The 13935-nt window shown below is 36.5% G+C and overlaps 1 protein-coding gene across 3 annotated transcripts in view; it reads left to right on the top strand.

The window, feature by feature from the left end:
* Nucleotides 1–13935, top strand: part of LOC145212673 (3-phosphoinositide-dependent protein kinase 1-like) — a 48241-nt gene that overhangs the window by 13212 nt on the left and 21094 nt on the right. For 2 of the 3 annotated variants that reach the window (XM_080080892.1, XM_080080891.1), the window contains exons 2-7: nucleotides 407–482; nucleotides 6823–6865; nucleotides 6943–7080; nucleotides 9328–9472; nucleotides 9527–9633; nucleotides 10253–10331. In XM_080080892.1, coding sequence (XP_079937018.1) covers nucleotides 408–482; nucleotides 6823–6865; nucleotides 6943–7080; nucleotides 9328–9472; nucleotides 9527–9633; nucleotides 10253–10331 — 587 coding nt within the window. In that variant the 5' untranslated portion in view covers nucleotide 407. Of the gene's footprint in view, nucleotides 1–406; nucleotides 483–3641; nucleotides 4752–6822; nucleotides 6866–6942; nucleotides 7081–9327; nucleotides 9473–9526; nucleotides 9634–10252; nucleotides 10332–13935 lie in introns of those variants that run through there. The other variant, XM_080080890.1, reaches the window with a different exon arrangement.

Genomic DNA, 13935 nt, shown 5'->3' on the forward strand with positions numbered 1-13935 from the left:
TGGTTCTCAACCTTACACCGAACCCATGTACCCTCTGGCGGCTTTTCCTATCGCTGCGTACCAGCTAAACCCTGTTTAGATGTATAGAACAAGAGCAAGGGCTATTGTTCTTGACTAAGTTGGCATATTTATAAAATCAGCAAGGCTAGCAATTACAACGGAATGCTCAAGACACTACTTTTCCCAAAACCAGGGCGGATAAGTTGGATCGGTTAAGTTGCATTTCATGATTTGACTCAAATTAAGTATGACAAAAAGCTACTTACGTAACACCGTAAAATCTCCTACGTACCACCATAGACTTAAGACTATGGTATCATTGAAGATATACGCGTACCACAGGTTGAGAACCACTGGCGTGTAAGATCTTATAAGTAGTAACTTCAATTTTAATATATTTTTGAAGCATGGAGCAGTCCAGAGAAAAGGGTCCGGATGACTTTATTGTATGTCAATTGTTGGGAGAAGACAGTGATTCGACGGTACGGATTTACATGATATAGGCCTATAACATATATATCATTAATAATGTGATTCATAATACATGTTTTATTCGCACAAAAGAAAAACGCAATAAAACGGAGGGCAGATGAGCGGTTAAAAGAAATCAGACTTACTAGACAGCGATCAGACTTACTAGGCAATCGAAGGTCTGGCCATTTTGCCCTCGCAGTGAAGCAATCGTCTTGCGGAGCTATATATACGTATATTTTGTGCGGCCACCAACTCAATGGTCAACATAAGCAGACAAAAACTAATCAAATCACAGATGCTCTAATTTTCATGCAAACAGCTTACGTGTTTTGTCTTGTGCGTATCACGTGTTTGTCACGTTTTTGTTTTGTTTTGCACTTTTGGGCCACAGTAGCTTGTAGAACTGCAGAATCTTCATCGAAATCTATAGGAAAAGCGCAAGGTTTAATATTATGCTCTGAATTTAAGTGGGAGTGTTTGGAATTTCGTGCTAAAAAAGAGTTTGTCATGTGGATTAAGACGTGACGAAGTCATGTCACAATGGAGTTGTTGCTAGTGGCGGATTTGGTTACCGAGTCGTTATATTATCCGTATTTTCGCAGTGAAAAACTAATTTTTTCTTTTCTTTATACTTTGAATTGGTCATGAAACTTGCGTTTAAAGTAATAACAGTGAACTCGATAGTTAGCATTGTATGGCCGGGTATGGTCCCACTTATTGTGACGACAATTTTTTTGGGGAAACTGGGTATTGAAATTTCGCTTTTATCTCGCCCTCGGTTAGCTATAATTGTGGTACAAGGGTGGCAAATGTTTGTTGGTCTCAGCAGTAGGCCATACAAATGAGGAAAAGTAAAAACATTTCTGAGAATTGTGACTCTTCTAATGTTTGTGTCCCCACTCCATTCCCAAAAATTGTTTGTGCTCCTCGCAGCTACGAGTTTAACATACGCTACTGAATGATCACTTTTCCGTATTTATCGGATAGCTCGTTACATGCATTTGGGGATGAGGGCATCGGGACCCATATGACAACAAGATTGACTTTGTCGCTTTTGTAGGAATTTACGTGGTAATCATCTTTTTCTAAAAGATTGGACTAAAGTTTAAAAACAGTTTTACGCGTGGTACATGCTATATGCAGTGTTTCATACCGGAACGGAACGGAACGTTATACCGGAACAAAATAAATAATTTTTGGCTCAAATACCGGAACTAAATACCGAAATAAAAAATATTCAAGATACCGGAACGGAACGAAATACCGTTATTTTTTATTCCGGTATTTCGTTCTGGACATTTATTATGAAACAATTGCTGAAAATTTCGCGCCGTTGAACAATAATAAAAATTGCAGCTCCACAATTTACATCCGTTTGACCATCATTGACAAATGTTATGTGACGTAACAACTACCGACAATAATTGTTGGGTGTTGCAACTTTCTTTATTTTTTCGCTTAATAGCTGTAAAGACCACAAAGAAATGTTGTTTTGTTAAGACCGAAATACCGAAAAATACCGTTATAAATTTATTTCGGTCAGACCGGAACGAAATGAATTTATCGGTCCAGAACGAAATAACGAAATAAATAATTTGCTCAGAACGAAGAACGTTATTTGATTTCGTTCCGTTCCGGTATGAAACACTGTATATGTATTGATACTGTTATCTCTTTATCTCATGTATTCCATTAACTATTTTTCATAGCGAAATCGAAGTTTTTTAAATGTCTTTGCCTGTTTTAAAGCTGTGACAATTATAGGTATTGAAAAAACAACTGATGATTTAGCCTACTTAGCGACTGAGTGTAACATACTTTGCGAGCCAGGTTTCACTTAGTTGCTATTTGGCATTTGAAAACTGCGCTTTCATGCGTTCGGAAGTCGAAACAACAAATAAGCTCGACCCAAACATGGTTTAGGTACACGATTGTGCCTGTGTCATTCTTAAAGATAGTTTAAATATTAGATTCCCTTTAGTTTGTCATCGCCTAGGATATTTTTGCTAAAAGCGGAACGTTAAAATTGACGCCCCTAATTGGTATGGCGACTACAAGTCTAGCTGAATAAGTAAATACCAATTAATATCGTAGACTGACAAGAACTATGGAACCATACGGAACGGGTCAGATACATGGGCGCCGGCAGAAAATTTTGCAGGAGAGGGAAAATTTTGGCTTATAATTTACCGCATCAAGAGTTTGTTACAAATGAAGGCATAAACATTTGAGTTGCCTAAAAGTTGAAGCATTAAACAATGTCCACTTTAATTAGATTTGCTGCAAAATATGTTAAATTGAGATACACTGGAATTCCAAGGGGGGCCAAGTGCCCCCTCTTGCCCCTACGTGCCGGCACATATGGTAAACTTACCTGTTATCGGAATTGAAAAGAAAAATAAACTTACCTGTTATCGGAATTGATTCAAATCATTATGCGTCTTTTAAACGATACAGTTACAATGCTCAGCCACATAAAACTGTGTTCATAGAGACATCACCCTGATCCACATAGGAGTGTTCGACACAGACAAATCTAGTTGCAGAGTATTGTAATTAACTTGAACTTTCAGTAACCTTGGTCAATTAAAACCCGTTTGGACCAAAAGAATTGACAAAACTTTTTTTTGTTTGGTCTACCTGCTTCCCATTGTAGGTTAAGTATGTTGCCACATAAAATTCATAGTTTTTGCACGTTACATGTTGTCGGAGCTTAAACATTATTCGTTTAGACCAGTGGTCTTCAACCTTTTTAGCGAAATCGCCCCCTTGCTAGGGCACTGGCTCAAAATCGCCGCCCATTATACTGTTATTTTTTATTAAAGTTCTTGATACTTGAGCATTTGCGTGCAATAAGTTTTACAGAGTACCACGAAAGCTCATGTTAACAGTTAAAACCCAATTTAATTGCTACAACAACACTAAGGGGCAATTTATCGCAATTCTAACGCATCTAAGCAAAGTTTGTGACGTCATAGACAAGATTACATTTTACAATTATGCGCAAACAAGAGCCCTTTTTGTAACTTTGATTGAAAATAATGGGGTATTACTCAGTAGAAGAGAAACCTATACATTCCACGACCACATTAATAACTTACACAAGATTTATCAAATTAAAAGATACAAAAATGTCCCAGTTTTTGAAGCGCTAATAGGCCTATAGAAATTGTAAAAGTGAAACAAGTTTGAGGGAAAGCTCGTTACTGTTATATTTAAAAAATGTAGAGTGTCCTGAACAACGTCCTTATCAACAAAAAAGTCCTTAACAACGCGTCCCGTGTGGCCAAATAAACAGACCAACCTTGCTCTCGATGTCACAAAAAGTACAAAAAAATCCCCAAATGCAATTTATTCAATAGCAGCAAAAGCTCAAGCACCTCCCGTTGAAGAACCCTGGTTTAGACTTTAGACCAGGGGCGGGCAACATACGGCCCGCGGGCCGGATCCGGCCCGCGACGGAATTTTAAGCGGCCCGCAGACAGTATCCGGTCTTACATGATAATGTGGCCGGCGGCCACAGTCTGCCACAATCCCCCACTACTTGCTTACTACGTCAAATTATAGTTGTAACGGACAGTAACGCTCCCCGATAGTAAAAAACTTTCTCGCCGTTGTTACCATTGCACCATACGTCCATTGTTACGACATAACTGCCAACCTTGTGTGTGGCCTGCTTTCACGGCTTCCTTTGTTTCCACACGCCTAATTAGTGTTTCAGCAGTATCAAAGTCTGTGGTGTATGCATTAAATTTCCTGTGGTAAATAATTTTATGTTGTATCAGTTAGATTGTTTGGACTGTATTGTAATTGTGACGTTCTTGATTGTATTTGGTTTAGGTGGTCAAAAATCCGTTTTAAATCACTGGATAAATACGCGATTAATGTATCGATTCAGGAATCCGGCCCGCCAAGTACTTCATTTTCCCATATCAGGCCCGCCGACTGGGGAAGTTGCCCGCCTCTGCTTTAGACCTAAACGTGGTAGTGGTTAATATTATTTATGGTTTTTGAAGTGGCTTTTGTCACCTAATTAACTTTTTTTTTTCTTTTAAGTAAAAAAATGGACTGTGAAACTTAAATGGAAATCGTACATCCAGTTAATCAAAATCACGTTCAAATTAGTCCCGCCTTTTTTTGGTAAGCACTTGATGTAAAGCGGCAGGTTCTTTATCATGATACTCAAATTCAAAACAACAATCAAAATGAAATGCGCTTGTGACGTCATAACTACACTCCCACATTACCTGATTAAGTTATTTACTGCTTGTAATAAGGTAAATGATGCGATTTGAACCTTTTTTGCCATATGTTTGAATATTTTTCAGTGATTTTTTAAAAATAAAATAATAGGCCAAGTGGGCCCGCAGTTTTAGATGTGACCGGTTTTTTGCCTGTTGCAGGGGGCATCAGGTGCCGGACAAACATCTTAGGGGGGCGTGGACAAAAAATGTTAAGAACCACTGTTATAGACAGTAGTTTAAAACTATTAATATAAATTTGCGGTATTTTGTGCCAAATTTTTGTTTAGTTTGTGGTTCAAAGCTTTTGTTCTGCATTTGTGTCCTATATGGGTTCGCGGAATTTCCAATCCTATAGTATACTCAATGTGAAGTTAATTCAGTAGAACTGCACTCAACATTTTGGCTGCAGAAAGCAGTGATATTTGCAGGGTTGCCATACCGTCCTTATTTCTAAGATTTGTCCTTATTTTGAAGGGCTATGTCTTAGAAAAGTTCATTGTCCTTATTTCTAAGAAATGTCCTTATTTTTGACTGTAGTCCTTATTTTGTCTTATTTTCAACAATTACTATAGTCAAATCCCTGCTACAAGTAGAAGTGAACCTAGACCCGGCCTGTTGTGAGATGCACTTAGTATTTTATACGAACAACGAGTTGCTGGAACAGATTGTTTCTGGCCAAAATTTCGCGAATATTATGTCATGGCTCGTATAAATGCTAAGATTTGTTCAAAAACGTTTGTTTCGTTTCGCATAAAAATTTAATTTTTCGGTTGTCCTTATTTTTGGTTTCAAGTCGATGGTAACCCTGGATATTTGTATACTCGCTATAGCTTGTTTGAGTCTATTTACTGGTCACTTTTAACTTAAATAGCAATGTTATATAAAAAACTGCTACTTTTTTACTTTGCAATAAATTGAAATGCAATACGGACAGTTGTTGTAAATGTCATATTCAAACCTAAGTAACAGTATAAACAACAATTTCCTAATCAACCATTATGATGTTGTTAATCTTATAATCTTAAAATCAGTGGGTTATTTACCTTTGCCAAGCTTCCTCTTAAATGAATTGAATTCACCTCAACATGTTGTCTTAAAATATTTAGTTTGGTTGGCCTGTATGTGGTTTCATGTGTGGGTAAAATAGTGGTATAGATACCGTATTTACTCGATTGTAAGCCGCATGTTGAGGTGTTAAAAAAATAATGTAAGCTGCCCTCGATTGTAAGCCGCACGCTGGAATTTTTGATACTATTGCTTCTTAATACATCTTTCTGTTGTTACATAGCACAACCATTAACCCATATTTGTTAGTTACGTTGATAACTGTACCCAACAGAACGTATATCGACGAAAAATATGTACATGCATGCATGTTTTGAACCCCAAATAATTTAAAACGTTGGAGTGTAGAAATAATTTCGGTATAAAATTAAAATATAAGCCGCACAAACGGCAGCTAAAAAACAATATAAGCTGCGGCTTACAATCGAGTAAATACGGTAGCACTCTTGCCGTTCTTGGGACACATGCAAACATCCTGACAATGACAAAGAAGAAAGACTTGTAAAATTTAGGTGTATCACAGCATATAAAAAACACGGATCCATTTTTTCAAGCATACAACCGAAAACCAAAAAAGGGGGGATTTGTAGACTTAAAAAAATGTACAAGTCATTGCAATGCGTTCACTTCTAGTTTGCCCCAAGGAATAACCTCAAAAGGGGCCATACTGTAAAAGGACAGAATCTTTTAACTCGATCACATGATAAAAATTTTTCGCCCAATAACTAATTTTAGAGTTAAACTAGGCTAAAACCACCATTTTTTGGCTTTCACACCAAATTTGTTAATTTCTTTTTTACAACAGTAACTCATGACCTGCCGCTTCACATTAAGTGCTTGTATACCCCTTTCCCCCTAGTTCCTGATTAAGTTGACTGGATGCATTTGAGCCAATTTTTTTCTTTGCAGATTTCAGGCAACAGCATTATATAACACAGTATTATATTTAACACTAAAATTAGTGCACTATTTTATGACGACTATTTTTTTTCAATTTTATATTTACATGTTGTATGAGAAAAAAAGTTTCATGTTGCAGGTGGTTCTTGGAACAGAAGTTTCATGTGGCGGAAAATTTGCAAGTACCAAATTTTTATTTATTTGACAGTATGTTTTTTTGTTCATTTGTTGGTAAAACATACATGTTTCTGTCTTGTAGTTAAAATCTTGGAAAAAAACAAACTGGAAAACTCTACAAAAATTCAACAAATTAAAAAGGAACAAAAAATAATTCAGCTACTTGACCATCCATTTTTTGTCAAATTGCATTGGAGTTTTGAAGATGAAAAACGCTTATGTATCCTTTGCCTGTTTTTGTGTCTCTCAGTCTTGAAACATAAAATTCGCAAAACTGTACTATTGTCTTTTGGATTCGAATCCATTTTTGCTATTTATATCGGGTAATTTAATAGTGTGCTCTTGTTGTTGGTAAAAATGTAAACACACGCATTACACCTTCTGCATCGGCAGCAGATCATTGTACCAGTTGCAAAACACAGCAAAGGACTTCTTGCCATCAAATCAGTGAGCACTATAACGAAGGTGGTAAACATATAACAGTTGGGGCATTTCGGAACCCCATAGAAACATGAAAATGTAGTGAGTAAACGCTGCAAAGCTCATGCCTTGTGTTATCACAGGTAGTTTTACTGGGATTTGAAAATTAATCACTCAATGTCCCAACTTTGTTTGCTAGGGTGCCTGTTTGTTCAATTGTTTAAGTTAAACAATGTCATATATTTGTACAAGGGAGTCTATGTCAGTCATTTTCCAACAGACTATCAAGCTACCTCAGCATTCTTATCGCATAGTTACTCTAAAAATCACTAAATAAAAATTTTATAATTAGTTTTTAACTTTATGCTAATTCTTTTGTCTTTGTGGATTTTTGGGAATGTATTAAACTGGTCTACTTTCATTGTTGCCAAGATGATTGTACAGTCAAAAATAATATCAGAATCTATTCAATATTCTAGATTTGAAACAATTGTTCTAGAATACCAAATTATTCTACTTTGAACATTCCTACAAATAACACAATTTTAATTGGCCCTTTGTATCAGTTTGCTAGACCACAGCAAATTTTTAATTGAAATATTTATTTTACACACTTCATTTTACACACGTCTTTGAAATGTAACTAGTCAAAACCACTATATAAGCTATTGCTGCCAGGCATAATATCAAGTTTATAGAGCTCTTCTGGCAATTGTTATTTTATTCTGACATTTCAATAACACCGAACGCGTCTAGTATAGTCAAAACCACATGGTCAAATATTTTTTGTTTTTATTCTTCTGTCTAACTATAGTTTGTTCAACATGTTTAGTCATAAATGAGTGCTTTACATATTGGAAACAAATTTGAATTTACACACATGTTAGGTATTTATCAAATTTTAATCCACGTTAAGTCTGCCCCAAATGGCGCAGCGGTTCACCCAGAGGCCCACAAAAAGTGAAAATTGTAAAATGGCGGTACATACTAAAATACACAATCTAGCTCTTATTTTTCATATTTTGTTAGTTTGTGCATTGTAAAGTATATATTTTGTAACTTTTAGTTAGATTCACCCCTTAACCCCAAAAGATGTGTTTTTGGTTTAGCGGCCCTAATGTCCAAAATACAAGCACTAATGTGCTGAAATTTTAAACAATTGTTTGTAGTGGATTCCTTGGGAGTGAATCACTGATGTACAATTCCGGCTGTACAATGCAGAGTGAGTGGTCTCTGCTTGAAGCATGTATAGACGTTTTAATAGTCAGTCTTTTCAGATGAATAAAAATCAACTTTTACTTCGTATATGTCAGGCAAAATGTTGTTGGTCAACATAAAGGTTACAAAATGAACTTGACATCTCCGAAAGCCACAATAAATGGTCAACACAGCTTGCCGCTGCATTCCAGGGTCACTGTAGGGCTACTTGTTTTTTTACAATGTGCTGCTTTATTTTTAAATAAACTCGAGAAACAACGCATAAGTCATGTGTAAAACAGAACAAAACGTTATTTTTTAACACCAAGGACTGCATGCTATTGAAAAATGTGTCAAACGGTCATTAAACGGTTGTTCCGCGTCTGCAGGTCAATGGTATCTGTTTTGCGAAAGAAAATTAAAAACAATTTGCTGTTTACCTTTGTAGCAAATGGCTTCTTAATTTATAGCGCTTCTGATACAATTGTTAAAGTCTTCTAGGAAAATTTGTGTTTGTAAACTGACCTTGGACAACAATATCGAGTCAGTTGAAAGATTAAAATGAAAGTACTTTTTCTGTTTTTTTACTACTTTATATGACATAAAGGTAATTAGGTAATGGATATAAAATGAAAGAATATAGGAAAGCCACCTTTCTAGTTACTGTTTGGTTGGCACACATAAAAATTAAGCACAACAAATCGCCTGCATCTAAACATGTTGTGTAACTGGATTATTTGAACACAGACTCTTCCTGAAGACATACTTATTAATCATGGTATATTGTATCTCCAAAATGACTCAACGCAAATATGGTTTTTAGCAAATTCTTTAACATTAATGAACAAAGATTTTGTTCTTAGCTTTGCAACTAATGGGGATTTGTTATCATTAATCGAGGCAAACAATTACTTGCCTGTAAAATGTGCAAAGTTTTATGCTGCTGAGCTCCTGACTGCCTTGGAGTACTTGTTTAAAGTTAAAATTATACACAGGTTAGTACTCTTTACTTAATAATTTTAAATATTTACCGTTTGTGAATTTGTTAGAGACCTCAAGCCCGAAAACATTCTGCTAACTGAAAATATGCACATTCAAATAACTGATTTTGGAACAGCCAAGTACTGTCATGACAAATCTCATTGTGAAAGTGATGGTATGTGTTCACTGATTTTTAAAAACACAATATTAGTGTAAAAAAAGCTTAATGTTACTTGCCCCTGGGTTTTTTAACAATTTCAGTGTGGCTATTAATCATGCAAACATCTGTTTAGTACGTGCTTTTGTTGATTGTTTCAATTATTGTGCATGATTGCATTGTCTTGTCTGCTGCAAGTCCTTAACGGTACCCTTAATAAATTATAGTGAAAGTAATGCTTTTATTGAGTATGCCATGTCCAAAACAAACAACATTTTTAAGGTTTTTTCGGGTGTGATGGAGCCCATAGCAATTTGATCATTATAACTTCCTCAAACCTTTGCAACAACAGTCAGTTTCACATAATCAAGTTTAATGCCAGCCAAGCGTTGCCCGCATGGGCTGTTTAGTCTCTACGTACATTAATGGGCAGCCGCATTTGTAATCAATAACTTTTGATCTAAATTTATGTCAATCCGCACTCAATGCAAAACATCTTTTGACAAGATATACGCTAACCACACTGAGAGTGTTAAAAAAACGATGTTAGTTTTAACCTAGTTCAAAATAGCATATGCTTGTACATAACTAACTGCTGCATAACAACAACCTTTATAGATTACAATTTATTTTGCAGAGGGCAAAACCATGTCATTTGTAGGCACTGCTGATTATGTGCCACCTGAGTTATTAACTCAAAAATCTTCAAATTGCAGGTATAAATATTTTTTGTTATGTTTCATTTTTATGGGACACACCTTTATTTCCCTTTGTTTTTTCTTTTTTTCTCCGATAAAGTTTGTCCATGCACTTTTGGCATGAAATATTTGATGGATTTGGATGAAACTTTTGAAGATGGTAAATCTGGTTAGTGTGAACTGATAGCCCCTGCTGTTACCCTGTTAGCCCCCAAAGAGTAAAACGCAAACAGACGCCTTCGAGACACTTGGCACCTTGTTACCGGTGTAGGGTCTTAAGAAACATCCAACTAAGACCGGGTCCAAACCTGTCAACTCTCCCGAGCACACATCATTACCCTATGACCAAGACAACTAAACATCCACATCATCCTGGATTGGCTGTGGCCCAGTCAAAACATGTCTCGACTCCCACCGATACAAGTCCAGTGGGTTCAAAAAAGGTTGCTGGGCTTTGTATGTTTCATCAATAAAACTTGGAAAACAATTTACAATTCTGTCACTATATATTGAAGCAGCTGAATGCCAAAGTGTAAATACTTGTCTGGCCTCCTACAACAACACCAGGTGTAGTTCTACTTCAAAAAATGTACACCACAAATAAAGCAGCACCATTGAGAAGTCTATTACCTACATGTACACTTGTCTCAAAACTTTATCACAACAAATATACTTCACCATCAAACAACATCCAAATATCCACAATCAAACTTTGTGACCTCTATTTTTCCTATGTATACAAACCACTGCATACAGACTGGCCTAATCCAGTACTTCCCTGTTACAAACAGTATATTATTTAATCTGAAGGAACTTCTCCCTCTGTTCGTTGGAAAAAAGAATATAACCCAGACCTGTGCCTTGCATCCAAATACGTACATTTGGTTCCAGGGTTGGGTAATGAGTCCTATCAGTCGAGTCTCAAGTCAAGTCAGTAAAGGTTCGAGTCCCAAGTCGAGTCACAAGGGGTTCGAGTCTCAAGTCGAGTCAAGTCAAATGAGGTTCGAGTCAAGTCATTAGCGGTTCGAGTCAAGGCAAGTCCCAAAAAGTTTTTGCAAGGAAAGGTTAAAGATAGTTAATCTATTTGAATAGTTCATCATGACTTCTTCACCTTAAAAACGGACACTGTTTTATTACAGTGAACATATCCCATCAACGTTACTTTCTTAGAGTAGGGTCAACTTTAATGAAACACGTTAATTGACACTTATTAAACTGCGTGGAAAAGAACGTCAATCTGTTCAAAGGAGTTTTTCAAACCAAAAATTCATATTTTACTGCATGCGCTTGAGCGTTTGTTCAGTAATATACACGCTTAAAAGCAAATACTTCACCTTGGCATGTACTGCATTCAATTACCTTAACCCAAGCTATAAGTACAACGCTTAATGTCAGCGTAAGAAAGTTTGTGCATGTAGCATCTAGTTCATTACATTAAAAATAAACAAAAATAACTTCGCATAGCACAGTAAATTGCTGCTGTTGTTTGGTGGAAGCCAACTAAACAGGTTATTAATTATGAGAAATTTCCGTTTTGTGGGGGAAATAACGAGTCCGCGTCGAGTCTCTACTAAGACGAGTCCAAGTTAAGTCGAGTCTTTTCACAACTGAGACTAGAGTCAAGTCAAGTCTTCTAAAAAAGTTAGTCGAGTCACTGACTCGAGTCTCCCCATCACTGTTTGGTTCCACTAGAAGTAGCAAGAGAAGTAATGGCAGACTTTACAGCCAGCACCGAACCAAGTCTTGTCAGTGTTGGCATCAAACTACCAGTCTTTTCTACATTGTTGAAAAACAGATGGAACTTTAGAAAAGCAAACTCGCAAAATTTCGCTTTCGCTATTGAAAAAAACATTCCAACAGATACCCCCCGAAAAATGAAAACATCTAGATTCCTTTGATACTGCCAAAAGCTGCATACCAAGAGGAAGGAGAACCAAATACATTCCCTGCTGGTCTTAAAACAGCAATATCTCTTTGAAAAATTCTACAGCAAACCCAAGCAACCAAAATGCAACTTTACTGCTGGATTTAATGATGAAAGACATGCTGAATGGATTAAAACAGTAGAAAACTTCACACATACAAGACGCAACACCTGAACACTTCTAAAAAAATTACCACAACTTCCACAAACAGGTCCGAAAAGAATACCAACAAACTTTATCAGAAACAGGCTGAAATGGTTGCAACAGCTCTTACAGGCGAGCTGCGTACCGTAAAATCTTCAATCCTGGAAATTAGCTACCGTTATTGCCATTTTGAAACCCGGATAGGAACCGACAGAGGCAGCCAATCATAGACCAATGGTATGCTGCACTTTTTTACTGACCAACCTGGATTTCAGACAAATGGTGCACCAACGAGCACAGTCACAAATCCAGAACCAGCGCAGTATTCATAGATCTTTTATACACCATTTGGCGATATGGTTCACTTTTAAAATTGGCCCAAACAGTTTAAAGCAAGAACAGGCTAAGAATCACGAATGTCTAAAATATCAGGCACCTGTTATATGAATATCTGTGTTGGGCAAGATAAAAGTAAAGTTACAAAGCTTAAGAATGGTGTACCTCAAGGATTAGTGCTGGCTCAAAACCTCTTCCGCATCTACATTCATGGCATGTCACACACCAACTCTCTAAAATTTGGATACGCAGAAGACTGTGCAATAACTAATCAATCAAGCAATATCCATTTTTTTGAAAAACAACTCTCTGAAGATCCAAGTTTGTGGCTTGATAACTTCTGCAGCTGGGATTTAAAGATGTATACAACAAAAAAACAGTGACAGCTCTCATCCATCTTGACAAAAAAAACAAACTAAAATGACGGCTTAGCACATTTTGTTGTTGCATTTACACTATAACCTTTTTGAAACATTAATATATTTCCTATGCTTATTTTGTATTGGGTCCCATATTAGCCATCGTCTTTTATAACCTGAGTTGTTTCTGCAGAAACTTATGGGTCCCCACACATGCAAAGTTGAAAATAATGCATTTCAAGAGAACCATAAGAAAGTCTGGTGTTGTAAGGTAAACACAGTGATCGGCACTGGTCTTAAATAATAATACTATATAAATTTAAATTCATGCGAAGTATGTCCTATTTAACATTCTTTTTCAAAGAAAAGGAGTAAATATTGGCATAATGGGGTAAAACAAACAATGGACACCTATGAATAGCAAATTCAAGCTGTCCAATTTTCATTTAATTTGAACATTGTTAAAAGGGTCACCCATTTTAGGGGGCAAGTGGGGTAAATAATGGGGTCCGACACACAAACTAAAAAAATATGAAACCTCAATGACTCAATCAATAGTACCGCAAAATTCCAGCCTAATCCGCCAATGCTTAAAATTTTGACCACTAGAGGTGTTTTTAGCAACTGTTAATGTTTCTGACGTCATAGGGCTGTTAACAAGCCCCTAACTGCCATGGCGCAAAAACGTCCACCAAGCAACCCACAAAGTCACAAACGAGTAACATACAACTGGTTGCCCTTGTCACACTATTGCACCACAGAAATCTTTCGTTTGTGGTGCCCAGTAACATACAAATACGTTTTACACATTGGGGGCTTGTGGGGTAAATGTTAGAGCTACAGGGTTGAACACAACAA

The sequence above is a fragment of the Phallusia mammillata genome, chromosome 2 (genome assembly GCF_965637545.1).
Source record: "Phallusia mammillata chromosome 2, kaPhaMamm4.hap1.1, whole genome shotgun sequence".
Lineage (NCBI taxonomy): Eukaryota > Metazoa > Chordata > Ascidiacea > Phlebobranchia > Ascidiidae > Phallusia > Phallusia mammillata.